Below are 24,733 nucleotides of genomic sequence, written 5' to 3' on the forward strand. Positions count from 1 at the left end.
GAACCCATGTTAAATGTTAGGAAAATGCTTTTTGACACTTAAATTTGACACTTCATTTTGACATATATTTTATTCTAACTATTTTTTTAATTTTTTTACTTAATGATTAAGAAACTAACTATTAATGTATTGATTTTTTTATTTTTAAAAAATGTTTTAAAATAATAAAAAATATAAATTAAAAAATTAAAAAAAAAATACCAATTTGACCTAGAGGTCAATTTGAGTGGTGCTACTCAGATAGTAGAGTAGCACCAGTAGAGTAGCACCAGTCGTTGCTGTCAAGAGTTGACAGTGATAAACAAACGTGGCGCACACGGAATAAACAAGATGACTCGAATCAGTACAGTATGTGTCAGCATAATATATTAATAAAAGAGAAAGAGTCGTGCTGCACAGAAGCTCCACACTCTGCATATCACTTAAAAATATATGTTTTTACTTTTTTATCCTCATATAAGTGGTGTACATGAGTGTAGAGTTTATGTTTAGAATTTTTCAAAGAGATAAGCTAAGCCCATCGAGGGATGGGTCTCGATACTAAAAAAGTTTTTCTTTTTTAATTTTTTTACTTAATAATTAAATAAGTATTTTTTAATGATGTTGTGAATATTTAAAAAAAAATATTTAAGGATATAAAAAAGTAAATCAAAAAATAAAAATAAAAAAGACCAAATGATCTTGTCGGGAGCCATTCTCGTGCTACAACCTCAGTGGGTGTAACACTGCTCTTAATAAAAAGAGTGCAGCTAGGGTGTCGCCTATTAGTTACAGTTAGGGTGCCCCAAGACAAAATTGACTTTTTTAATTTTTCTTATTCATATTTTTTAACATTTTTAAATATTTTAAAAATATATATAAAAGTACAATACACTAGTAGTCACTTCCTTAATCAGTAAGTAAAAGAAAAAAATTAAAAAAATAAATAAATACATGAACAGTCTAAATGAGTGAGCAAAATGAAGAGACATAGTAGCATTATTCTAATAAAAATTAGTCCAAACAACTCAACAAAAATATAAACTTACATCTATTTTCATAATTATGTTTTAAAATGAAGAATATATTTATATAATATTTTATAAAATAAATGTCATTCATAAAAATATCTTCATATTGTCAAATATGTTGTGTGTTTATTATTATTCTTTTATAAATTACTTTACCAAAATATAACTATATAAAAAATCGTAAAAAAGTAGAGTTTCTATCTTCCTTGTGGCTTATTATTGTTTTCTAAAAGAGCCGGACTATTCCCCAGAATCGCCATGAAAACATGCACCTATTTATTTGTATATTGGGATGCAACCTCATGAATAGACCTCTTGCTATTTAATACTATTGTCTTGCTCCTTTTTTTTTTTTTTTTTTTAATCTTCAAGCTACTCTTAGTTCCTGAGAAGATGAGTATAAAAAATAGGGGAAGACAAGGAAAGATTGGAAATTTACAACTGATACTTGGAGTGACTAGTTACAAACTTTTTTTTGTTGGGTGTCATCTCTGGATTTTTCATAGATGGACATTGTTAGTAACACAAGCGATTGATTTATAAACTAATAGAGTCACTAATCTTCAAACTTCATAGCCAGGATTTACTTTCTGTTGAACATCTCCATAACTCTCCAACTCTTCCATGTCTTCCAGACTTCCAAGAAACAGAGGAAGTCTTTGATGCAGCTTAACTGGTTGCATTGAAAGAATCCTGTTTTTACCATCAGATCCTCTGCCCCCTGCTTGCTCCACAAGAAAACTAAGAGGGTTTCCCTCATAAACTATACGAAGATGGTCCCTGGGATTCATTGCCACCCCTCCATACATGAGAGTCCGATGGAGATCAGCTACAAGAGAACATATATAACGGGCTGAGTACTTCTTGGGGTATCTGCCTTTTCCTTGTCTCATGGTGTCGATGTATCGCCTTAACCCTTCAGGCCAGTCGAAATATCGTGCATCATTCACCGAATAGATTTGTCCTGACATAATATAGAGCTGAAATAAAAGGAATCTAAAAGCATCTACACTAACACAGATAACTTTGGGTTATTCTGATCCTTTATATTAGATGCAAATAAAGTTAGCATAAACTTTGGGTTATTCTAATAATTTATATAGAGCTATAATGTCATTCATGCATAATTAGCATATAACAAGTGAACAGATTCATCATACCTCGAGAAGGAATTTTAATGCTTGGATGTGTGAGAATGAAATCTCCTGTTGAATGATCCAAAGTAAATGCATGTGTCCCTGAGCCAAAGCTGGCACAGAGTATTGTAGCTGATGAATACAGAACATAGCCAGCAGCTACAAGCCTCGCTCCAGTTTGGAGCGAATTCAGCAACGCCTTCTCCTCCTTGGGTAGATCATCCAGCTCCACAAGACGGTTGTAAATTCCGAAAATTGTTCCAGTTGGAATGGATGCGTCAATATTCCGAGAACCATCAAGGGGGTCTGTTACCACCACAAATGGCCCACCATCAGTTAACCAGATTGGAGCATCATCTTCCTCTGAAGCCATGACTGCAACTTTTCCAGAATTGCGAAGAGACGACAAGATGATTTCATTCTGCACATTGAACAAGAAGAAATATTGGCCATTCATAATTGTTTCTTCCTTCCTTGCCATTACAGACAGTGGAGAAAACCAAGCTGCCATAGGCATGATTTTCCTTTTTTGATAAGTAAAAAATTATTCAAAAGAAAAGGGGCAGAACAACTTAGAAATACAGGAAAGATTAACAGGTTCCCAAAAAGTTAAAGTCTAAACTACTGAATAATCTAAAACAGAAGGAAAATAAAAGGGATACTGCCCATAGCAGTGATCAAATCATGCAAGAATTTTCGAAAAATAAGCCTATGCTTATTCCAGAAAATCTCAACACCATGACAAGTTGGGTTATTCCTTTATTGCCAAACCCAGATAGGACCAGACAGGAAATTTTGATATATTACTGGTTCTATGTCGCCAAACCTAAGGCAAGCACCTCAACAATTATATTAGACATTACCCTATGTGCCTATGGACTCCCAAAAGATGAAACACTCACTACTTGGGGGGTGAGATGAGAATTTTGTGTTTTGTTTTAGTGTTTAAAATATTATGTTTTAGTATTATTATTGTTTTGGGATTTGAAAAAGTTGAATTGGGATTTGAAAAAGTTAAATTGTTTATTATATTTTGTATGGGGATTTGAAAAATGTGTAATGATGAGATGAGATGAGATGGGAATTTTGTATCTCATCCCACCCCCCAAACCTGCCTGACCTTCTGAGACTGGACCAGTGTTCATCTCACACAATTCCAAGGGGATTGACTAGGTTACAGGTCGTGGCCCACTATGTGTACAGTACATGTGGCCTTGCCAACCCAACCTGTTGAAAATGTTTGAGTACACGAGTGAGTTGGAGCACTAACATAAAACTATAAACAGGTTTGGCTGGATTGATTTGGATTTAACTGGGAAAGCTTGCTCAAACTGCACCTCTATCGCTAACCACCATAGCAAGAAAGCCAGTATAAGTATGGTGAGCTACTCATACTTTGAATCAGGTTAGAGTTTACTGCTAATATTACTGCAGCATGCAATTCCAACATATACAGGGTGCTTAACTGGGAGTCAAATTTTGCCCACCCAAATGCTTGCCATGTACCTCATGATGTAAAATGAAGTTGTTTTCCATCTTCTCACGAAAACAATAATGTCACAGCAGAAAAATTTCCAGAGCAATGTAAAAAACAAAATTCTCTAATTGAGTGGCACAAGAGAATTTGATACACACATTTGCTTGCATTTGTATGACTAAAACAGCGATTTAAGCAACTTACCTTGGCAAAAATTTGCACACCATTATGTGAATGGTGGTTAAAAAAAAGGCCTGGTTGGGTGATATGGTTTCATACTCGGTCACAACGGAACAACATAAATACTCGATAAGTCCAAGGGAGAAGCGCAATAGCGTCGCATTACATTTTTCTATACTGGAAGCATTTCAAAATATACCATCACTTTGATGCTCATCCAAGTCAAATAGAAGCTACGGGATGTCCAATCCTACGATTTTACCCATAATTTTATCAATTGAAAGCTGTAATTAGCATCAAATCCAATTACACGAGTGTGCATACTGCATATAGTACAAGAAACCCCTGAACTTAAAAGATCCTTAGCAGACAAAAGAAAGCATCCTTCCTTCAGGCCAACAATCTCCACATCGAAAATTAAGATTCAAGCATTTATAAGACTACAATTATGAAGCTCATTTATACTGTCAATAAAGAAGGTAAAGAATCCAAAAACCAGAAATAATAAGTAAACTTACAGAGACGATGTCAAGCGGCTTTGGAGCATCCCTGCCGGAGCCACTTATACCGGCAAGACTGGTCTGTTTCCCAAGACTGGAATTGAAAGGAGAGGCCACCAGAGCTGCAATTCTCTTGCAAGCATACTGAATGTGATCAAGCAAGACCACAAGATCATCTCCCACATCGATTCCACCCTTACCCACATACTCATTTAAAGTACAGATACCATTATCAACACCAATTGAAGAACCATCCACCACCTGTGACCTGACAACAAAACCAGATCCACCAAGAGAAGCCATTCTTCGTTTGCTACAGAAGAGGCTCTGTGGAAAAAGGTGACCTTTGGGTGGGAAATTATGCAACTTTGGCAGGATATAGCGATATTTTGGCGGGAGGACCTGTGCTGAGTATAAAGTTATTCTGGGTGTTTGCATATTATGGTTAAAATCGGTTCGAAGGTTGGAAATTTAGAAACTGTGTCATTTGAGATTCCGAGCTGTGCAGACCTGCTTGGAAGAAAATGGACTTTATGAAGTTCGTAAGATGGAAAACCGAACAAAAGGGATAAGATGATACCTCCCTTCTGTCATGAAACACAAGATAATTCTGTGCTCCCCTCTCTTCACATTAATTGAGCCCCAAATCATAAATTTCTCATATAAATGAATCGATGCTGCATCCTATCGTAATTTCAAGGCATTTTCACTTGGTGAGGGTGAAATATTAGAATACTAAGGCTTGCGATTCAACGTTGAGCGAATTAAATTATTTATAAATAGTAATGAGTTGAGTAGTGAAGTGAGTTATATAAGACTTATCTAAACTGAGTTTAAAATATATTTAAATGTTAAGATGAGTTTAATACTTTTTATATGAAGTTGAAAAATGTTATGGGTCTCACGTATAAAGATGTGTCGAGTTGAAAAAAATTATAGGTCTTACGTATAATAAAGTTTTGAGTTGAGATCAATTTAAGAGTTGGATGTTTGGATGCTAGACTCAGCTTAAACTAAATTGTGCTCAGCTGAGCTCAGCTGAGTTTTGCAACCAAACACAGCCTAAAATGAGTTTAGTACTTTTTATGAGAAGTTAAAAAAAGTTGTGGGTCTCACGTATAAAAATGTGTCGAGTTGAAAAAAATTGTAGGTCTCACGTGTAAGAAGTTTTGAGTTAAGATCAATTTAAAAGTTAGGTGTTTAGATGCTAGGCTCAGCTTAAATTAGACTGAACTCAATTGAATCTTACAACTAAACGCAGCCTAAAAATCATATTACCCAATATTTTTACTTTTCGAGATTCTAGGATGTAATTTAAAATTGTTTTCCATTTTTTTTAAAAAAAATAAAAAATTGTGAGGCGTCATTTAGTGTAAAATAATAAATATATCATGTCATATTCTCACTTTTTATTTTTTATTTATATATATTATAATTAAGGTATAAAGAAATATATAAATAAGGAGCAGAGGGACTACGACAAGCATCATTTCTTAACTAGTGCAATTCTATAGAAAAGGAAAAAGAAATAGGCATTGGAAACAAATAAATATTTCCTACCCTTTCTTGCCAAGAGGGAGCCATTCAAAGTTATAGTTTTTATCAATCTGATAATGAGATTGTAGTTCCATGACCGTAGGCCATAGTGATTGTAGTGATTGTATTTTGTCTTAAAGTGACTATTGTAGAAGTCCACTGCTTTGTTTTCATGATCCTATTCCAAATAGGACAACTCTTATAATAAAAAGTCAGATAAAAAAATCTTAAATCCATCACGTTATACGTCGTCGTAAAACTCCACATTCTTCAAAATGAGTACATGTGATTCTCATGCTGTGGGCAAAAGTAAAAAAACCCGAGGCTTATGAGTTGTGGTAGAGAGAGACCCCAATAGACCAAAGAGGGGGGATGTGATCATCGGGCGCCAACGATTCAAATATTTTACTAAACTCTTTAGATATAAGAGCATCTTAGCAACATTTGGAAAAAACATTAAGGAAAACAATAAGAATAGCAATAAGATAGATGCAGAAATAGACGGATTACAATTTGGACCAACTCCAATAGACTCCAAAATCTGTGACGGTGTGTGGGGCCCATGCATATATCTCATTATAGTCACAACAACCATATTGGATGGTGGCGAATTCATTGGTCTGACATGTGTGGTGAGAAAAGTTTCCAGAAAGGGTGGAGCGTAAGGCCCACGCGTGGTTGTTAGCGGTGCGTGAAGCACATGCGTGGCGATTAACACATAATTGCTACTTCTCTCCGAACGATTGACGGTCTAGGAGCCTTCTTGTACGTCACGTGTCTCTCAGATGTTGCCTAAATACTACACATTTGTCTTTTTCGACTTTAGAGGAAATAAACAACTAAGAAATTAGAATTAACTTTATAGATAAAATAAAAAGATAGAGAAGGAGGAGAAGAGGAGCTTGGCCTCCGGTAAAAAATTCAGATTTGGGCTTTGGAGACTTCTACGAGAGTGTGTGTCAGTGTGTGTGTTTCTATCTTCAATGGGATGAAATTTTTATATGAGAAATTCTCAAGAAAAGCCACTACAGTGGATGCAACCATTACACACCCTAACAAAATTACCAATTTCTCCCTGTAACAAAACTCACGCGTCTCTTAGATTCCACCTATTTGAATCTTCCCAGCAGACCTCCTCTCTCCCATCCCTCGCGTTCCTTCCATCTGCACACTCCCCCACCCACCCCCTCGTCTTGCCTATCCTTTCCCCCACCCCCATCCCCGCGTCTAGACCATCCTCTCCCCTACCCTTGCATTGCCCATTCTCTCCCCCAACCCTCCCTCTGCCCAGCACCTCTGGAAATAAATGAGACTACTTTTTCCTCTATACTAAGTGTGTGCGCGCATTCGAGTTTAGTGTACGAGGGAAAAGAGCTTCATTTTTTAGTTTTGAAATATAGGTCTGAAAGATTTGAGTTTGTGGGTAGCTCATTGTTGTACTTCTATGTGAGCTGTACTGAGATTGAAGGAGCTAAGAGGGTGTTTGACGAGTTTCGTGATGAAAATGACTTGTTGTGGAGTTTGATGCTTGTAGGGTATGTGCAATGTAACTTAATAAGTGAAGCTATGAGAGTTTTTAAAAATATGCCATCCTGAGATGTTGTGGCATGGACTACATTGATTTCCGGATTTGTGAGGAGTGAGGATGGATGTGAAAGGGCTTTGCAGTTGTTTAGGAAGATGAGAAGGAGTTGTGAGGTAATGCTAAATGAGTTTACTTTGGATTGCGTTTTAAGGGCTTGTGGGAGATTGGGTAGCCTAAGCGGAGGGAGGACTGTCCACGGACTTTTGATAAAATATGGATTTGAGCTTGATCACTCGATTGGTGGTGCATTGATTCAATTGTATTGTGATTGCAAGGCTGTTGAGGATGCCAAGATGGTGTATGATAGAATGGGAAATCCATGTTTAAATGCTTCCAATTCACTTATTGGGGGACTTATATTGATAGGTAGGATTAAAGATACTGAATTGATTTTTAATGGATTGCTTGAAATGAATCCAATCTCATGTAATTTGATGATTAAAGGTTATGCAATGAGCGGTCAAGTCAAGGAATCAGAGAGGATTTTTAATAGAATGACATAAAAAACTATAATTTCTTTGAATTCTAGGATTTCTGTGTATTCCAGGAAGGGTGAACTTGATAAAGCTTTGAGGCTGTTTGAAGAAACCAAAGGGGAAAGAAATCCAGTGACATGGAATTCAATGATGCCAGGTTATATTCAAAACCATCACCATGAAGAGGCTTTCAAACTATATGTGACCATGCACAGATTATCAATATAGTCTACTAGATCGACATTCTCTACTCCATTTTATGCTTGTACATGCCTTGGATCTCTTCAACTAGGACAATTACTTCATGCCCACCTGATCAAAACACCATTTGAATCAAATGCTTATGTTGGAACATCTCTTATAAATATGTACTTCAATGCTCAAAAATCATTTAGTGGCATCTTTTCACCCAATGTGGCAGCTTGGACAGCTCTTATTAATGGGTTTGCACATCATAGAATTGGCTGCAAAGCAATTTTACTATTTGAGGATACGTTAAAGTAAGGAGTTGTTCCTAATGGACACAAAACCGTCTATACACAAACTTGAACACAATCCACAACGATTATATACACAAAAATCCCTCCACAACTTAACGCAAAACCATTTACACTGCGATCAAATAATCATCCTTAGATTAAGTCATCTAGTAAAATATTGAGTCATAATATTCATTCCAATTGGACAAAACATTACAAAGCAGCTTATTACGACCTAAGTAGTCTCATAATATTCATTCCAGAATCCAATATTCCAAAATCCAAGATTCTAATCTAAGTAGTCTCATTTTCTTGTTTCCTCCAGTGTGCATACTTTTAGCACCAATCTAGCTTTTCCTCCAATGTACAACACATCAAAACCACCTGAAAATATCACAAGACAATGTAAATAAACCTTAAAATTCAGAAAATATTACATTTAGTGAAAGGATTATTAATCTGGCATAAAGCAAGAAATATTACAGATTGATTTCCTTCGAACTCAATCATACTGACATGTCATGTTAGAATATAATACAAACCACAAACATTACTTATTTTATGTGGGTCCCTTTGAAAAAATAATGAAACGGGAATTACATTACTTAAAATTTGATGATGGAGTTGCCTTGACCTGTTCACTAATTCAAACCACAAACATTTGCAGATACAAGCCAATCTGTTACAACTTCACTCTAACTTCTAATAAACAACATGCTCAAATTCTAAAATGAATTCTGCCACAACATGCTTCAAAGATCAAAATACAAGCCTCGCATGAACAATTACATGGCTACTAAATTCATACAAAATACACTACATTGCTTAAGTCTAACATAAATTCTAGAAGAAACAATGGATTAATCTGATTACCATTAAGAAAGGTTTGGAGACACAGACACTACTCGAGCTACTAATTCCATTTAACCTAAATCAATAAAATTTATTAATCCTCTAAATTTCATCCATGATTGGCATCTCAAGAAACTTGACTTTCAACCCATTGTACGAAAAATCAAGTTTTAACGAAAACCATTGTTAGCAGTTCCTTCTTTGGTATCCACCTTGTTTCCATTCTTTCTTTCCCAATGAGAAGGAAAGTTCACGAGTAACCACATGAGTTAGAGAGCTTATGAACCCATTGACTCTACAACTATTTGAGATAGGTAGCTTATGGAACCATTGACTCTACAACTATTGATGTATGAACCATATAACTAACTACTGTTTGTAAATATATCACCCTTTCAACATTTTGGTAGTAATCACAAATCGTCCTACAAATCGTCCTATCTTTAATATTACAGTAGTGTATTTTGAGGAAACTAAACTAAATGTAATAAAAGGAAGATTATGATTCTTCTTAGAATTGGACATAGTTTTAATAAAATATTTTATTTTTGATATATTTTTTAAGTTAATTTTGTATATTTGAAGTTTGAATAGTAGCTAGTACAACTTAGAGACAAGGAAAGGTCCCAATACACAAAAGTTTCAAACCTTTTTTCTTATTTCTTTTTACCTAAATAACTAAATCTTGTTCAAGAATTGGAGCTGGAATTCAATACCTCAAATGACAAGATATGGGTGTCAAAATATTAACTTAGATTATTTGATAAATGATCACATTGTTAATAAAGAAGAGGTAAACTACATATTGCTCCCCAAAATTATTACCTCATTTTCAAATTTAACTAGCTGTTAACAACACCCTAAGTTCAAATTCCAGCCTCAATTTGTACAATATGTCAAAGTCAGGTATTAATCTGTAAGTAGTTAGAAGCACATCATCATCGCACCAGCTTATGGGAGGTTGTGGACTGTATATAATACCAAGATAAGGAAAGTAATCCATTTCCCCCACTTCATACATTGATTCAATCCTACGTTTTCCTCAAAATCCCACTTCATAACTTTGTTTGGCTGCTTAAAAATGAAATCGTATGGAGCTAATATAACTATTTAAAGTCAGTAGACCGGACCTATTACGCTATCTTAGTTTGTTCCAAACGATAATTTAGTCTTTCCTTTAAAACAACACAATGAATACATACCATTCCCAATCTTCTTATATATTTTCTCCTAAATTTTATCGAGAACCGGACGGAGATAAATTAGCCAATAATCTTCAAAACAGCATAGCACTTTCCAAAACCCTACCATCGGAGATAGAAAGAGAGAGAGAGAGAAAGGCGTCGGATCTACCAATCCCTAATGAAAAAAACCCTGTGAGAGATGGGAGGAAAGATTTGTACCTCTTTGAGGATGTTAGTTTTTGGAAATGGACACTGGACAGAAGTCGTAAAGGGAACGGTGAGTTTTTCCTGGCTCCGCCTTGCGAGAGTGAGCGAAGTCCGCCAAATGTCCCTCTGCTGGAAATTTCAGTCCATCATATTTTAAGTAGGAAAATATTGAGTGGGATTTACTTCAATTTTCAGGGTGAGAGAAAGAGAGAGAAGAGAGCAGTTAAGGACCTTAATTTTCTGGAAATTTATCCATGCCCTAAGCATACCCATCTCAAAAAATACAAAAATCACATCTCGATGTACACATGAAGAACATAGCTTGTATGGACGGGAAAATGGTAGTACAACATTTACCTAGCAAACCATTTGGTGAAACAGAGCACTCGGTCTCGTTGCTGGTTTGGTCTGTTCAATCAACTCGCAGGGAGCGGCGGCGCTGGGCAGACGTACTAGGGTCGCGAGTTGGCCCTGAACAGAGAGATGCCGTCGTGAGGTGGCGCTGGCAAGATGAAGCTCACGGACGCGGGTTCGTGGCGAGGAATGAGGGTTCGCAGGATTGAAATCTTGTTTGCTCCGTTCAACCAGCTCGCGGGACAGTGGAGGCGCTGGGCAGACGAAGGAGCTCTGCTCGGTGGCACTGACGAGAGAGACGGCATCGTCGGGAGGTGCTGGGTTGTGGAAGCAGACGCGGGTTGCGATGGAGCAGGGCTTTTGTGGGATGAATTCGAAATGGGATGAAAATGCATATACACGTTTTCAAATTGAATCAAAACGTATGTTTTGAATTTTTTTTTTCTTTTAAAGAAGACAAATATTCGCGTCGTGTGTGCATTGTGCGCACCACTATAGTGGATGCCATGTAGAAGGACTCTATTTATATAATACGGGGCATTCTGTTGGACGTGATGGAGCATGCCCCACGCATAAGGGTATAAAAAAGAAATTGAAAAACTGATTGAATTGATGGGACCGATGGGTTCCTTCTGGCTCGTAATCGGTCGAATTCAACGCTGGTTCTTAAGAATCGAAATTAGATCAAAATTGTTTTGATATCGATTTTTATATTTTAAAAATTAGTTTAAACCAAACGATATATTTTTAAATTTTTTATATTATATTATATATATTATATGTTAAATTGTTAATTATTATAACATAAAAATTTTGACTTGATTATTCATATTTATTAATCTTAATATGACATTTGATATAACATAAAATTAATCTTATAGTTTTTAATAATATATAAAATTTAATCTTATAATATAAAACTAATATAACATGAAATTTTAATATTAAACATGAACATTAGTTATTAATATAAACTTACTTTTGAGAAGAACAAATATTAGAGAAAATGGCTCTCAAGTCTTACCTTATAGTGTCATGATTGTAAACAGTAAACCATAAAAACCATATCAAATCGGATCAAAATAGAAAGTTTCGATTTCAGTGATGGATTGGTCTGTATTAATTCTTAAATTTTTAAAATCAACATATATCGATTTGATTTTAAAATTTATCCAAAACAAAACTCAACCAGACTAATTATATCACTACCTAAATGTCATCGAATATGCAATGCGTGACCACAAGGAGTCAATTACATTTGCCAAAATCTTAGCCTGCTTATTGGAAGGAAAATAAGATTTTAGCAAATACATGTTTTTAGGATTGCCGTAAACATAATCATCACGTTGAAAAATCATACATTGGTGGCTCTTAATATAATTACTAATAAATAATTGGAACACTAAGGCTTCGTTTGGAAATCTATTTCAATTATCTCAATTTATCAGATTTTCTTCTCAAATATCATTAAAAAATAAATATTTTTTAATTTTAATTTTTTTTATCAAATTATTATAACTTCCTTAAACTTATAAATAAAACAAAAAAAAAATTAACTTTTTTAAATTTTAAAATAAAAATAATATTAATAAATTATATACTAACAATATTTTAACTATCTTAAAATTTTTATTCAACTTTTATATCCTCCTTCGCAAAATCTAATAAAACATTTTTAACTCAAATCATTTAATTATTATTTACAGATTATTTTACTATTGTTCACGTTTATCGTATTATATATCGTTTCCAAACGAGGCCTAAAATAACACGATGGATGACCTATCCAAGAACAACGTTTACCTGATGGATCGAAGTTCCGAAACAGGTCGGAACCGACGAATCAGAGGGAAAGGTATGAGACGGCACCCTTAATTGGTCGTTCCAATAAAGTTGGGAGTCCTATCCTCTCCTTAATCAGCAATCTCCAAGAACGTGGCAAAATAATCAGGGTAATTAAGCATGGAATGGACAAGGGAAGAAACTCTGGGTTTCACGTTCATCATACCCAAGTTCAACTAAGAAATTTAAAGCATATTGGCAAGGATATCCTCATGTTTTCAGATGGCAAGCCAATTATAAGTTGCCACCACCAATTTGGCCTGCCCATTTCACTGTGTCTTGCCATACTTAAACGGCTGAAGTTATTATCATGCAACCAAGAAAGTTGGAAGTAGAGTCAGATTCGCATTGAGGTGATAAAGATTAATTTACTTGGAGGTATATGCACGAACACGTTTCTATCTTTGATTATTTTTACTTACCTAATTGTGAAAGAAAAGCAAGTCTATTTTTCGACTTTGGATTTTAGCATACAAACAACGAGATGAGGGCGTCCATACTCCAGATGCTGCAGCTTGCCAGCACCCCACTTTCTATATGTAACTTGTAAGTGCATATTATCCTGGTCGCAACCATCGATCTGAAATGCACCTTCTCTTACTCTTTGGTTGATATATATGTAACAATATTGTGAAGTGAATCCAAGTAATTGGAAACTCAAATGGTGTCCCCGGCAATTGATCTTTTGAAGGGTGAGATTCCTATCGAGCAGAAGTCGGTGGTTTTGCAGGAAGATGTTGTGACTGGTCTTGTCCTTGTGGACATCATCAACGGTTTCTGCACTGTTGGTGCTGGGAATCTGGTAAACTTGATCTGCTACAGTTAATGTCTCGTGGTTTTAGGCTTTTAGCCCTTTACGGTACTTTAATTTACTGGAAGATATCGCTAAAAGTTGCTTTGTTAGCTAGTTCTCTTTCTCTATGATTTCTCTCTAAGCTTCTAATGCCAATATGTCTGCAAGCATTTTTTTTTTTCCCTGATATAGTCAAAAGTCATGGATTCGTAGTGAAAGAAACTCCAAAAGGGTCTATTACTATGCATACCATCTTTCTCTATATCAAGATTGTATTCAACAAGAACTATTGAATTGGAAGCTTATTGACTAGCATAAACATGTATTTTCAGGTGCCAACAGAGCCTAACATCCAGATTTCACAAATGATCAATGAATCAGAAAGGTTGGCCAGATTGTTCTGCAAGAAGAAATGGCCTATTATGGCATTTATTGATTCTCATCATCCTGATAAACCCGAGGAACCATACCCTCCTCATTGTATTGCTGGTACCAATGAGTCAAATTTGGTTCCTGGTACTTGACTCTGTAATGTCTTTTTATACAATGTGATTTCTTGCCTGTTTGTTCTCTTGACTCAAATGACAATCTTTGCAGTGGAAAATGGTTGTTATGTTTGTGATCTGTTTTGTGTATATTTGAAGCACATAAAAAGTAGAGTTTGATATCAGTTAATATATTTGAGTGAGGGAAGTGTATATGTAAGCTGCATCTAGTGGTCATGATGTAAGTAGATGAGCATGTATGAAAGCCTTAAAACTCAGGTCCCAAGTAGACCCCTGGCTGTTGAATGGAACTTGCAATAAAGTTTGCGTTGTAAAGCTGATTTTGCAAAATATGCCACGGTATAAAATTATAGGATGAAAGAAAAGAAAAAGAAAAATCACACTTCACAACAGTTCAAAAGGCCAACCAGGTTAGATATAGGTTGTGTACTATATAGTGTGATTGTTCTGTATTTGATTTATGACCGATCTCTCATGTTGGTTTCTTCCACTACTGCAGCTCTGCGATGGTTAGAGACTGAAGCTAATGTAACAATCAGGCGCAAAGACTGCATTGATGGATATTTGGGTTCAACTGAGGAGGATGGTTCAAATGCTTTTGTTGATTTGGTGAAGTAAAATCAGATCAAAGTGGCAAGTAATTTTAGAATATCATGTACTGCAAGTGGTTTTTCTGAGTCGACATTTGCCCTAGTTAATTATGATCTATAGAGGTTTTTATACTTCTTTAGCATATTATCTTTTGATTTCAAATATTAAAACGTTAGTGATTTTGTTTGGTGAAGATATTGGCTGTAGGGATATGCACAGATATCTGCGTGCTGGGCTTCGTTTGCTCTGCAGTATCGGCAAGAAATCGTGGTTTCCTCACACCTCTAAAGAATGTAGTTGTGTATTCCCGGGGATGTGCTACATATGATCTTTCTGTCCACGTTGCCAGAAACACCAAAGGAACTTTAGCTCATCCCCAGGTAATTAATATAGCTAAGACCAAACAAGGTATTTAAGTTCTTGTCAATAGAATTCATAGGAACTTACCTTGGCAACTGAAGGCTATAATGTCACACAATTTGACATGGAGTTTTAAAACTTGCTCGTGTTCATATATTACAGGAGCTTATGCATCATGTTGGCCTATACATGGCGAAAGGAAGCGGAGCAAAAATAGCGAATGAGGTGTCATTTGACTCGCAAAAGAAGCCATGAGCGAGAGAGTTCAGCATTACCAAGATCAATAAATCTTGTGTCATATGGAGGCCAGTACTTAATTATATGATTAAGTGTGTCTGTCTTCTCTCTTCTGAATAAAGTTGTGCCAAGTATCGATGGAGCTTGAAAAAATGAGATTTGAGTAAAATAAGTATACACGAGAAAATAAGTATCCACGTCGATATGCCTGCTACATCAACGATATTATGCGAATGATCCCGGAATGTTAAAGTAGCAGGATGTCCATTAATAAGAACTCCATTTTTGTGCTTTAATAAACCTGCAACTTGATCTCAGGGCTCACCATATGTATTGTGATTTTCATAGTTGTTAGCATCACGATGGTCTTGGTTAAGCTATCTATCTTCTCAGCAGCCGCCCACTAAATCCACTCCTTTCCCACTTAGAGATGTAAAATTAAAAGCATAGAGAGAGCTGTTTGACAAAGCGGGCATATAAAGAAATACTGCAAGTCCTGAAAAATAGATATAGAAGAAAATTAGAAGCAAAATGGCTATAATATCACAGATAAAGTGATGGTGGAACTCCACGGGGAGAACCAGCGTTATTATATTGCGGATCCTCATGTTGAGTGCCAATTCAACTATGTCTAGCTAGCCACATTACTTTCCAGACCTGCACGGTGGCACGCATAGTGCAAGCACAAAGAAGAAATAAATTGAAAAAGAAAAAATTATGTACAATTCACCAATGAGCGTAAATGCTGGCTTTACTAATTGTGAAAAGAATTTTGATTGTTTTGCATTTGAATTCTATGGTTTTGAACTGCATCCCAGAACTTAGACCATCAACAGGCCTCGCATATTTACATCTCTAGATAAAGTATTTCACAAGACCATCTACAGGTTAGTATATGGGAAATATACTGCATCAAGTTACACGGAAAAATCCTGATTATTGATTTGTAGAACTACAAATATTTATACATACATTGATAAAAGGGGTGCCTAAAAATAAAGAGCAATGGAAAGGGCCATTCATTGTATTTCAAATCTAGGATGGCTACTCCCCATTGAGTCTATAATGCTTACAAGTGCAATGGTCAGTTGAGTGATGAAGAGCTCCAGGATTTCTCTACTATACTTGGAAACAGCAACTTTTCAGTAATAATACCTTCCAATTCTGGACAACAAAGTTGACAAAGGAAACCATAATAAGAGGATTTTAAACTCTGTTATAACATGCCAGGCTCAACATTGAGTCACTCTAGAGAAAATTATATTGAAGAAGTACAATTCACATAGAGAAATTCTGTAAGCAGGGGCGAAGCTAGAAAAATTATTCTTTTTTTCGTCTTCAGATTTTTTTAGCTTGCTCCCCCAGACCCCTTGGTGTATGGTTCCAAGTGAACAGGAAGGCCACTAATGTCTTTTTCTTTTTTATGTGACGACTTGATATTATGAAACATTCGGCATCCATGTTTCTTGGCCATAATAAAATCTCGTGATATATGTAGTAAATAATCTAATTGTGATCCAGTGCTACTCGTAAGTTTTTTATGTCAAAGGATGCACATAATGCCGCCTTCATATATATGCATGGTTTGGGAATTCTCTGTTATGCATAGATGTGCAAATAAAAAAACTTGATTCCATACTAGAATTGAAAGAGATTATTGTATGTATGCTATGCTAGAGGTGCCATGGATCCCCCTTTCCAAGGGAGAGATGGTGGCACATGACAAGGGCCATGTCCATCAATAGTATGTACATGCCAACAATTTAAAAGATGCAAATATATGCAAGGCTCCACTAAAATTCAATATAGTTAAATGTCAAGAAAATAAAACCCCAAGATGGAACTGCATGCAAACTTGTTTCTTTTTACATGAAGGGAACTTACCTTACAAAATCTGCACAACGAATTTACAAGCTTGAACATAGGATGTACAGCTAAAATCTACTCTTGAAGCCTCAGCCTATTGAAGAACACCAAGAAGTGGTATTCAGGGGCCCAATAGACAAATCCAACAACAGGCCCCCCTTTAACATACTGCAGAATCCCATTGAAGGTGCGAGATGCAATCAGTATGCATTTGGGGAAAGAGTTAAGTACAGGTTCAAGGAAAAAACCCATATATATGGTAAAACAACTACACAAGATACAACAGCAAAAAGTAGACCTTTCCATCAAGAATAACAAGTTCACCATCGACCCATCGAGGATTGTGAAACCCAGGCTCAGCAAGCCTCCCTTGGCTTTATAGCGAGCAATCTGAGCAGCAAACAGCATCATGAGAAGCTCTTTAGCTCAAAGAAAAGAGAAAGGGACGATAATGAAAACAGAAATGGGGAGAACATTAGAAAATCTTGGCAGCTTGAGCTAAATATGTACCACTCCAAGTTCTTCTGGAATGATCCCTTTAAGTGGAAGCTGATATCTTTTCCCAACCTTTGCACGGAATGCCACCTGCAGAAACCAAAAGTTAAAACCTTTGAAATTCCAAGTTTTTACAAATATGAAATATGAATCATGGATCATGTGTTTTTTTTTTTTTTTTTTGTCATAAATATCATTACTACCAAATTTTCACCAATATTGAGTAAATTTGTCAAAAATTAAATTCACACAGGCTGGAGATCTTTTTATAGGCAGTAATGGTATCGAATTTTTTTTTTATAGGTAGTAATCGTATCAACTCCTATGGCCATATTCTATTCATTACCTATAACATAACGTTTGTTATTTGCCTTTTAACCTTAAAACTAACATAAACCCGCAAGCTATAGTAGGTTTACGTCCAAAACTTAGGTGCTACAAGCTACAAGCTATATTAGACCAATTCAAAGAGAGATCATTTTTTGGTGCACAAAAGATATTTATGAAAATTTGTGGAGCCACCACTCACTAATAAGAAACACAAATGTATGTTATGTACCAGTAATGAAAAGTGATTCCAGTTAATAAGATCCACAAAATCAGGCACTAACGATATAAGATAACACAAAATAATTGGTTTTAAGAAATTACCTCGCCTGCTGGTACATAAGGATCACCGATAAGTTTTATGGCTTCTACATATTCATAAAATTCAAGATCTGATGGCTTCTTTTTCCCACCATCCTCTCGCCACTGACCAAATTTTCGGCTCAGATGAATGACTTCTGATGCGGACAGCCCATGTGCACCAATGTACATTCCTGAGAAAATAGAAATATTCTCAACTCCTTACACCCTAAGCTGGTTTAAGGGAATGGGATAAAAGGAGGAAACACATTCTAGGATTTAGAAACATAACAAACAAGTACCATAAGAAGCTAGTTTTGTATTAAATCACAACAATATTAAAAAATGAACAAGTCCCATGGGAAATCACCACTTAGAGGATCTGTAGATGTTGGCATTTTAATGCGATTGAAGGTTGTTGATCCAGAAAGTGGTTGATAATTTTGAGCCTGGCTAAGCGAGAGCTTTATTAATTCACCGACATCTTTGAGAACCTGACGATTAAAGCATAATTTTACAAACTAAGCATATTTGGGGAAAACCTCACAACAGAAACAAGTTTGTAAGCTTGGGATATATTAGGTAGATCCGTACTCTACAAAATGTGTACAAAGGTATGCCAAGTGAAAACTTGAAACCAACCTTCAAGGGTATCTTCTTCCTACCAATGAATTTAGCAAGATCCAACACAACATGGTCAATCTTGTGTTGACCTCGAGGCTTAGCTGATTTATCTACTGAAGCTTGTTTCTTGACACCAGAATCCTGCTCATTGATGCTTTTCTCTATAGATAAGGAAAATGAAAAACGCCCCTTCTTCTCTAGCTTAGCAGGTATTCGTAGTAAATCTTTAGTAGGCAAACTGTTGGAGAGTTTCTGTACAAGACCACCCACAACAACTTTAACTGCAATTTCATTTTGCTCCTCTCTTTCAATAATTCCAGGATCAGCATCCATTTCAATTTCATCTGCCTCTTGGTCACTTTCCCCATCATCTTGATCTTCTGCTTCTACCCTATCTATCTCATTGTCCTTGTCTTCATCTTCTTCCTCTATAATCTGCTCAATCACTTTAGATATTAAATCTCTGTCTACCTTCCCTGGTGCTGTCACTTTTAAAACCTTGACCTTCGCACCAGGAATCATATCCTTCAATATGTTCTGGAAACCAGACAGACCGTCAGCTAGATCAGAACTATCGTCCCTATCATCACCATCTTTGGGATCTTCAGTATTCACAGCAAACAGATCACCATTGTCTTCCGTTGAGTCTAATGGATTCAAGCTGCTAGTGGCATCAAATGTTTTAGAGCGAACTGTCAAAGAACCTTCAAAAACTCCCCTCCACTCTAAGTACACGGCCTGAAAATGACATGACATAAAGATAACATATAGAGAGAAAACATTCAACATAGAAGTACATAAGAACAAACCACCTGAAACATGTCTATGAAAATGGGGAAATAGATAACATATAAAAAAAAAAAAACGTATTACACAAGAGACCTTAATAAATGGAGAAAATGTACCTTCTGTTTATATTCACCTCTCTTGTTCACTGTGAGAAAAACTTCAAACAAGGGAACACCAGCTGCAGCCGTAGCAAGTTGCCTGTCAAAGAAGAAAGAAAAGGAACCAAAAACAATTGATGAACAGAAAGCCTTAAAAATATAAGAATCTTTAATAGTAAGCAAAAGTGGCATGCCATGTCGCAGGATCCAATTGTAAAAATTTTGCCGACATACCAAAATTACTTTAAATTAAAAGTATATAAGAAAAGGTGTGCAAAAACCATAACGTGATCTAAATTTAAATATTAAACTGTCCAACAAGACATCTTAAATGAGATAATCGATTTCCAATAAAAAAGATTAAAATTTTGGAAGGATTTGGAAAGTTGTCTCACAAACATGGAAATTGTGTGAAAATTTGACAAGTGTTCATTATGGTATCTCCTTTGTGGCCCGAAATTGTAACTCGGTTCAATATTTGTATACTTCCTGTGTACTTGGGCTTTGCCTTGTTACTTGTCTTAATAAAATTTCTTATTCATCAAAAATAGATTAAGATTAAAACAGAAAGCGATAAACTAAGAAACCCCAGGAACACAGAGGGCACAAATGCCTTTACAACCCAACAAAAAACAACTTGGAACATCAGAGCTCCAATCTTGGCTAAAAAATCCGACTAAAACTTGAGGATCAAAATGAAAGAACTAATCAAGAAAAAGACCTTACTGAGGGCTATAACTTCTTGCCACATATCTTCCATGCTCTGCCGTTATTCGAATAATTAGACCATGGGGATCATTGATATCTTTTGCAATGCCAGCCCACCATCCGACCTGGAAAACAAAATAAAAAACTACATAACTCCAAGTAACCGTATACTATATCAGCAACGTGTTCCAGTACTTATTAAGGACAGCATTGTCTATTATTAGGTATCATTGATTCGTCTTGGTAATGTGTTCCATCGCTTCCAGGAAAATGAATATTGATTCTGTGAACAAATAGCAATTTGATGGTATTACCAATGAGCTTTGGCTCAACGAGTACTTCCTCTCTCTACTTAAAAAAAAAAAAAAAGATGGCACACCAGCAAAAAAAATCTAGCAACTTTGTTTGGAACCAAACAAGAACCATATTAATTTTATAAATGAAAAGAAACAGAAACTTGTTAACATTTCAAGCGTACAACAACAATTTTGCAATAGAGGAAATGAGCCAATGCGATTTTCTGTTTGCTGCCTCTTACAATGACCGACTTCGGATTTATTTTGCTCTCACCCCCACCCCCCAAAAAAAAAAAAAAAAAAAAAAAAATCGAAAAATGGAAAAAATAAAAGAATTCGCAACAGGCAACAACTCAAAGAATTGTGTGTGAGAATATATGCAGAAATGTTACAAGAATAACAGAAAAATATCATGAGCCATTAGTGTTAAATATGAATAACAAACTACTAAAAGAATCATTTACCAATCTAAAACCTTTTACACTTTCACATCAAAAAACATTTTTGCAATGTATACAAATTGCTAACATGGAAAAAAGGTTATGCAGCTCACCAATCCAGCACCAGCATTGTATCGTATGTAAGCTGCATCCTGAAAACGCTCTTCCTCTATGGCTTTCTGGAACAAATAGATTTGCAAAATAATAATAATAATAATAATAATAATAATAAAATGAACCAAGAAGGGATTGAAAAAAGAGTGTTATTTTATTTTTCTTAATGAATGTTTTCATACATTCAGATGAGACATAACTCTGCCAACAGTATCATTTGTAGCTGCAGCAGCAATGGCCACCTTGAGCCTAGCACCATCTTCATAATCCTCTATATATGCAGCATGACCTAACTTTGACTGTGAAGACCAAAAGAAAATAGTTCAGCGTATAAATTATGTCCACACAACAGAAAGCTACATAATAATTCAATCCAGTAATTTGATGGCAGTTCCAGATGAACTTGCCATGGAAGTTCCCCTAATACGATCAAATAAGTTAGTTTCTTGAAATTCATAAAAAACAATATTAAGTAGGAAGGATGATTCTGGAAACTCCTTTTGAAGATAAAGCAACCAACAGTATCATATAAAGAGTGTATTGAAAGCACAAAAGCTCGTGACACACGCTATCTCAATGCATCACCCGCAAGGACAATGCTGGTAAAAACAATCTGGAAAATGCTAAATGTATTTGAGAAAAATTTACAAAAAAACTTATTTCTCTACATGTTAGTTATTGATATGCTTAAAATCATGAAATTTGAAATGCAAAATTTGAATTTAAAAAAAAAAATCTAACAAAATCAGTCTTATAAGTAAAAGTGTAAGTAAATGTAGCACTACTCAAACAATATATACCTTGTTGTCAACTAGCTAAGCTGGAAGGTTAAAGTGAACTAGGGATTACCTGGTATTCTGGAGGGTTAAAGTGAACTAGTAACGCCATTTTATTTTCAAAACTCTGAAAAGGGGAATTTCTCTGTCTTTCCAACAATGCATTTTTTCGTAGGCTACAATTGCGATTGTTTTTGACGAAGAACCAAGAAGTTTTATTAATAAAGCAATTGCTGAATTTACACCAACCAATTTTTAGTTAGTTCGTTAAGGTCCATTGTCTAATTTGCTCTTCTTCGGCGTCAAACGACCATATACGAACAAAATCGCAATCCCATTCATGCAATAGTAAAGACGTAAAAACTGCAATGAAGCCGACCTTAAGAATGGAGGCAAGGCATTCCTGGCCATCGATTTCGTCGAAATGCTTGCCCCAGCGACCCCAATCCCATTCTTCCTCCTCTGAATTTCGGCTCTCGCTCAGCACCATCGCGAACATCGTCGCCCTCTTTCCGGTTGGAGTTGAAGTAGGAATTGAAGCGTTCGATCGCGGTCTTGACGACGTCGTGGAGCAGAGAGTCCCATCGCCAGCGGATGGTGTTGTCTGGAGAGGATGAGGCGTTGTGGTGGGAGCGGCAGATGAAGGAGTCGGAAATACTAGAGACGGAGAGGGAGTGGGGCTGGGACGGGTAGGATGGTCTTCTCAGAGGGGAAGGGGAGAGGAATTTGGGGTTGGGGAAGACCAGGTTGCGAGAGGTCGGAGGAGAAATGGAAGCCATGAGAGAGAGAAAGAGAGAGAGAGAGAGAGAGTGTGTGCGCGCGCGCGCGCGCGTGCTGTGTTTGATTATAAATGGTCGAGAGTAGTGTTTGTTGTGTCGCTTTCTGGGCAGGGTTGTGGTTATGACGGGAGAAAGCAAAAACCAGGTTGAGTGGTGGTTGAAGAAATCTACAAACTGGTTGTCAGTAATACTCTACGAAATCTTCATTTTCTAGATTAATACAAACTGGTTTGATTGGAAATAGATCAGAAAATTATTAGATATTTTAAGGAAAACACTAGTTTCACAGATCCTCTACAGAAATTTTTTTGAATTTTACACTGTATTTATATTTCCTTAAACGTTGCAATAAGTTAAAATATTACGAAGCGGTGGTTGAAGAAAGACTTCGGCCTGTTTGGATAACGGGAGAAAATGATAGATAAAACTTAAAAAGTTAAATAAAATATAATTTTTTAATATTTTTATTATTTTAAAATTTTAAAAAATTGAATTATAAATTATATTTTGTATATAAATTTAAAAAATTATTATAATAAGATAAATTGAAATGTAATGAAATACTTTTAATATTTAAATTGACCTGATAGGCCCCATTTGGATTCAAAAACTTTTCATCTTATTTCATTTCATCATTACAATTTTTTCAAATTCTTACATAAAATATAATAAACAATTTAACTTTTTCAAATTTCAATTCAGTTTTTTCAAATTCTAAAATAATAATAATATTAAAAAATAATATCTCAATAATATTTTTTTTTAATTTTAATATTTCGTCTAAAATTATCTCATCTCAAATCAGCCATACACAATCTCTGAAAAATTCTTGAGAATTTTAGTCCATAAAATGATAATGGCCCAAAACAGTGTAAAGTTGACATTTTTTTTTTTCCTTTATTTAAATCTGGCTTTCAATTATTTAAATGTTACACGATTTAACCCTTACTAACACTCAGAAATGTACATAGAGTTCTTATTTAAAGGGATCAGAAATGACTTGGGAGCTCAAAATCTGGCTTCAGATAATTGGCAAGCAACTCTGCATACAACTCATATCTGGCAGTCGTTCGGAATCCCCACCTGTCTTTTATCTGCCTACAAAGGTTGAGATCCATGTCCGAGATAAGCAGTCCATCCCTGTTACGGGAAAGAGATGGAGTGCAAGAAGCATCTGGGGCTGAAAAATGACTGGATCCATAGAAATGCCCAAGATTTGGAGGTTTGCCATCACTGGAAGTGCATGGATGGGTGAATTTCTCAGTCCCAACACGATTGATTGACCCAACAAAGTAACTGTTTGCTATTGCAGCACTGCGGGCCTGTAAAACCAACAAATTACATGAAAATTTCCTAGTTCAAATAAAGTATTCTTGGTTCTTTATTAATACTAATAGCTTGCTTAGAAAAAGCAAAAAAAAAAAAAAAAAAAAAAAAAAGAAGAAGAAGAAGAAGAAGAAGAAGACAATTTCTAAAGGCTTAAAAATATTGCCAAAAATGAGATTTTACTAACTACACCAATCGGGAGAGAAATGCTACTTTTTTTTATCTTAAACTTTATCATCTTTAATAACAATGCTAATATGCTATATTTTAAGTGGTTGTTAATTTAAATGGTTGACATGTGAAGCTATTTAAAATGTGTCACATCAGCAAGTATGATTAAGAATGACAAGATTCCGGATGAAGAGTAGTATTATTTTAAAATATGTAGTCATAACGTGAAGTAATTTTAATAAACTATTGTCATTTGACGTTTGCTACTAGAAAATTCTTGTAGATGGACCCATCTCACAATGGATCGTTACCAACCTCT

At 35.5% G+C, this 24,733-nt stretch overlaps 2 protein-coding genes and 2 pseudogenes across 2 annotated transcripts; 2 read left to right on the forward strand and 2 right to left on the reverse strand.

The window, feature by feature from the left end:
• Nucleotides 1-1,435: 1,435 nt before the first annotated feature.
• Nucleotides 1,436-21,305, reverse strand: LOC121255429 (fructose-1,6-bisphosphatase, cytosolic). Its single transcript, XM_041155734.1, has 5 exons — nucleotides 21,293-21,305; nucleotides 6,614-6,619; nucleotides 4,322-4,927; nucleotides 2,171-2,567; nucleotides 1,436-1,974 (listed from the first exon to the last, which is right to left on the reverse strand). Exons 3-5 carry the CDS (start codon nucleotides 4,739-4,741, stop codon nucleotides 1,574-1,576), a joined length of 1,218 nt encoding a protein of 405 aa, XP_041011668.1. The 5' UTR covers nucleotides 4,742-4,927; nucleotides 6,614-6,619; nucleotides 21,293-21,305; the 3' UTR covers nucleotides 1,436-1,573.
• Nucleotides 6,914-8,449, forward strand: LOC121254171 (annotated as a pseudogene).
• Nucleotides 13,480-15,323, forward strand: LOC121255495 (annotated as a pseudogene).
• Nucleotides 16,039-23,076, reverse strand: LOC121255376 (protein EXECUTER 1, chloroplastic-like). The gene is given in 14 exon segments (XM_041155666.1): nucleotides 16,039-16,469; nucleotides 17,190-17,339; nucleotides 17,470-17,546; nucleotides 17,549-17,561; nucleotides 17,682-17,756; nucleotides 18,318-18,487; nucleotides 18,664-18,787; nucleotides 18,936-19,655; nucleotides 19,823-19,904; nucleotides 20,531-20,637; nucleotides 21,362-21,427; nucleotides 21,545-21,661; nucleotides 22,518-22,598; nucleotides 22,600-23,076. Coding segments are annotated over 13 exon segments (2,043 nt in total). The 5' UTR covers nucleotides 22,918-23,076; the 3' UTR covers nucleotides 16,039-16,469; nucleotides 17,190-17,246.
• Between the last annotated feature and the right edge of the window lie 1,657 nt (nucleotides 23,077-24,733).

Source organism: Juglans microcarpa x Juglans regia, chromosome 3D (assembly GCF_004785595.1).
Source record: "Juglans microcarpa x Juglans regia isolate MS1-56 chromosome 3D, Jm3101_v1.0, whole genome shotgun sequence".
Taxonomy (NCBI): domain Eukaryota; kingdom Viridiplantae; phylum Streptophyta; class Magnoliopsida; order Fagales; family Juglandaceae; genus Juglans; species Juglans microcarpa x Juglans regia.

Bases quoted from the DNA above. Each gene is read 5' to 3' on its own strand.
- LOC121255429 (XM_041155734.1), bottom strand. From the start codon at position 4,741: ATGCAAACACCCAGAATAACTTTATACTCAGCACAGGTCCTCCCGCCA. The intron at 2,568-4,321 runs GTAAGTTTACTT...TTCAATGTGCAG, and splicing joins AGCCGCTTGACATCGTCTCT to AATGAAATCATCTTGTCGTC. The intron at 1,975-2,170 runs GTATGATGAATC...ATATTATGTCAG, and splicing joins CATTAAAATTCCTTCTCGAG to GACAAATCTATTCGGTGAAT.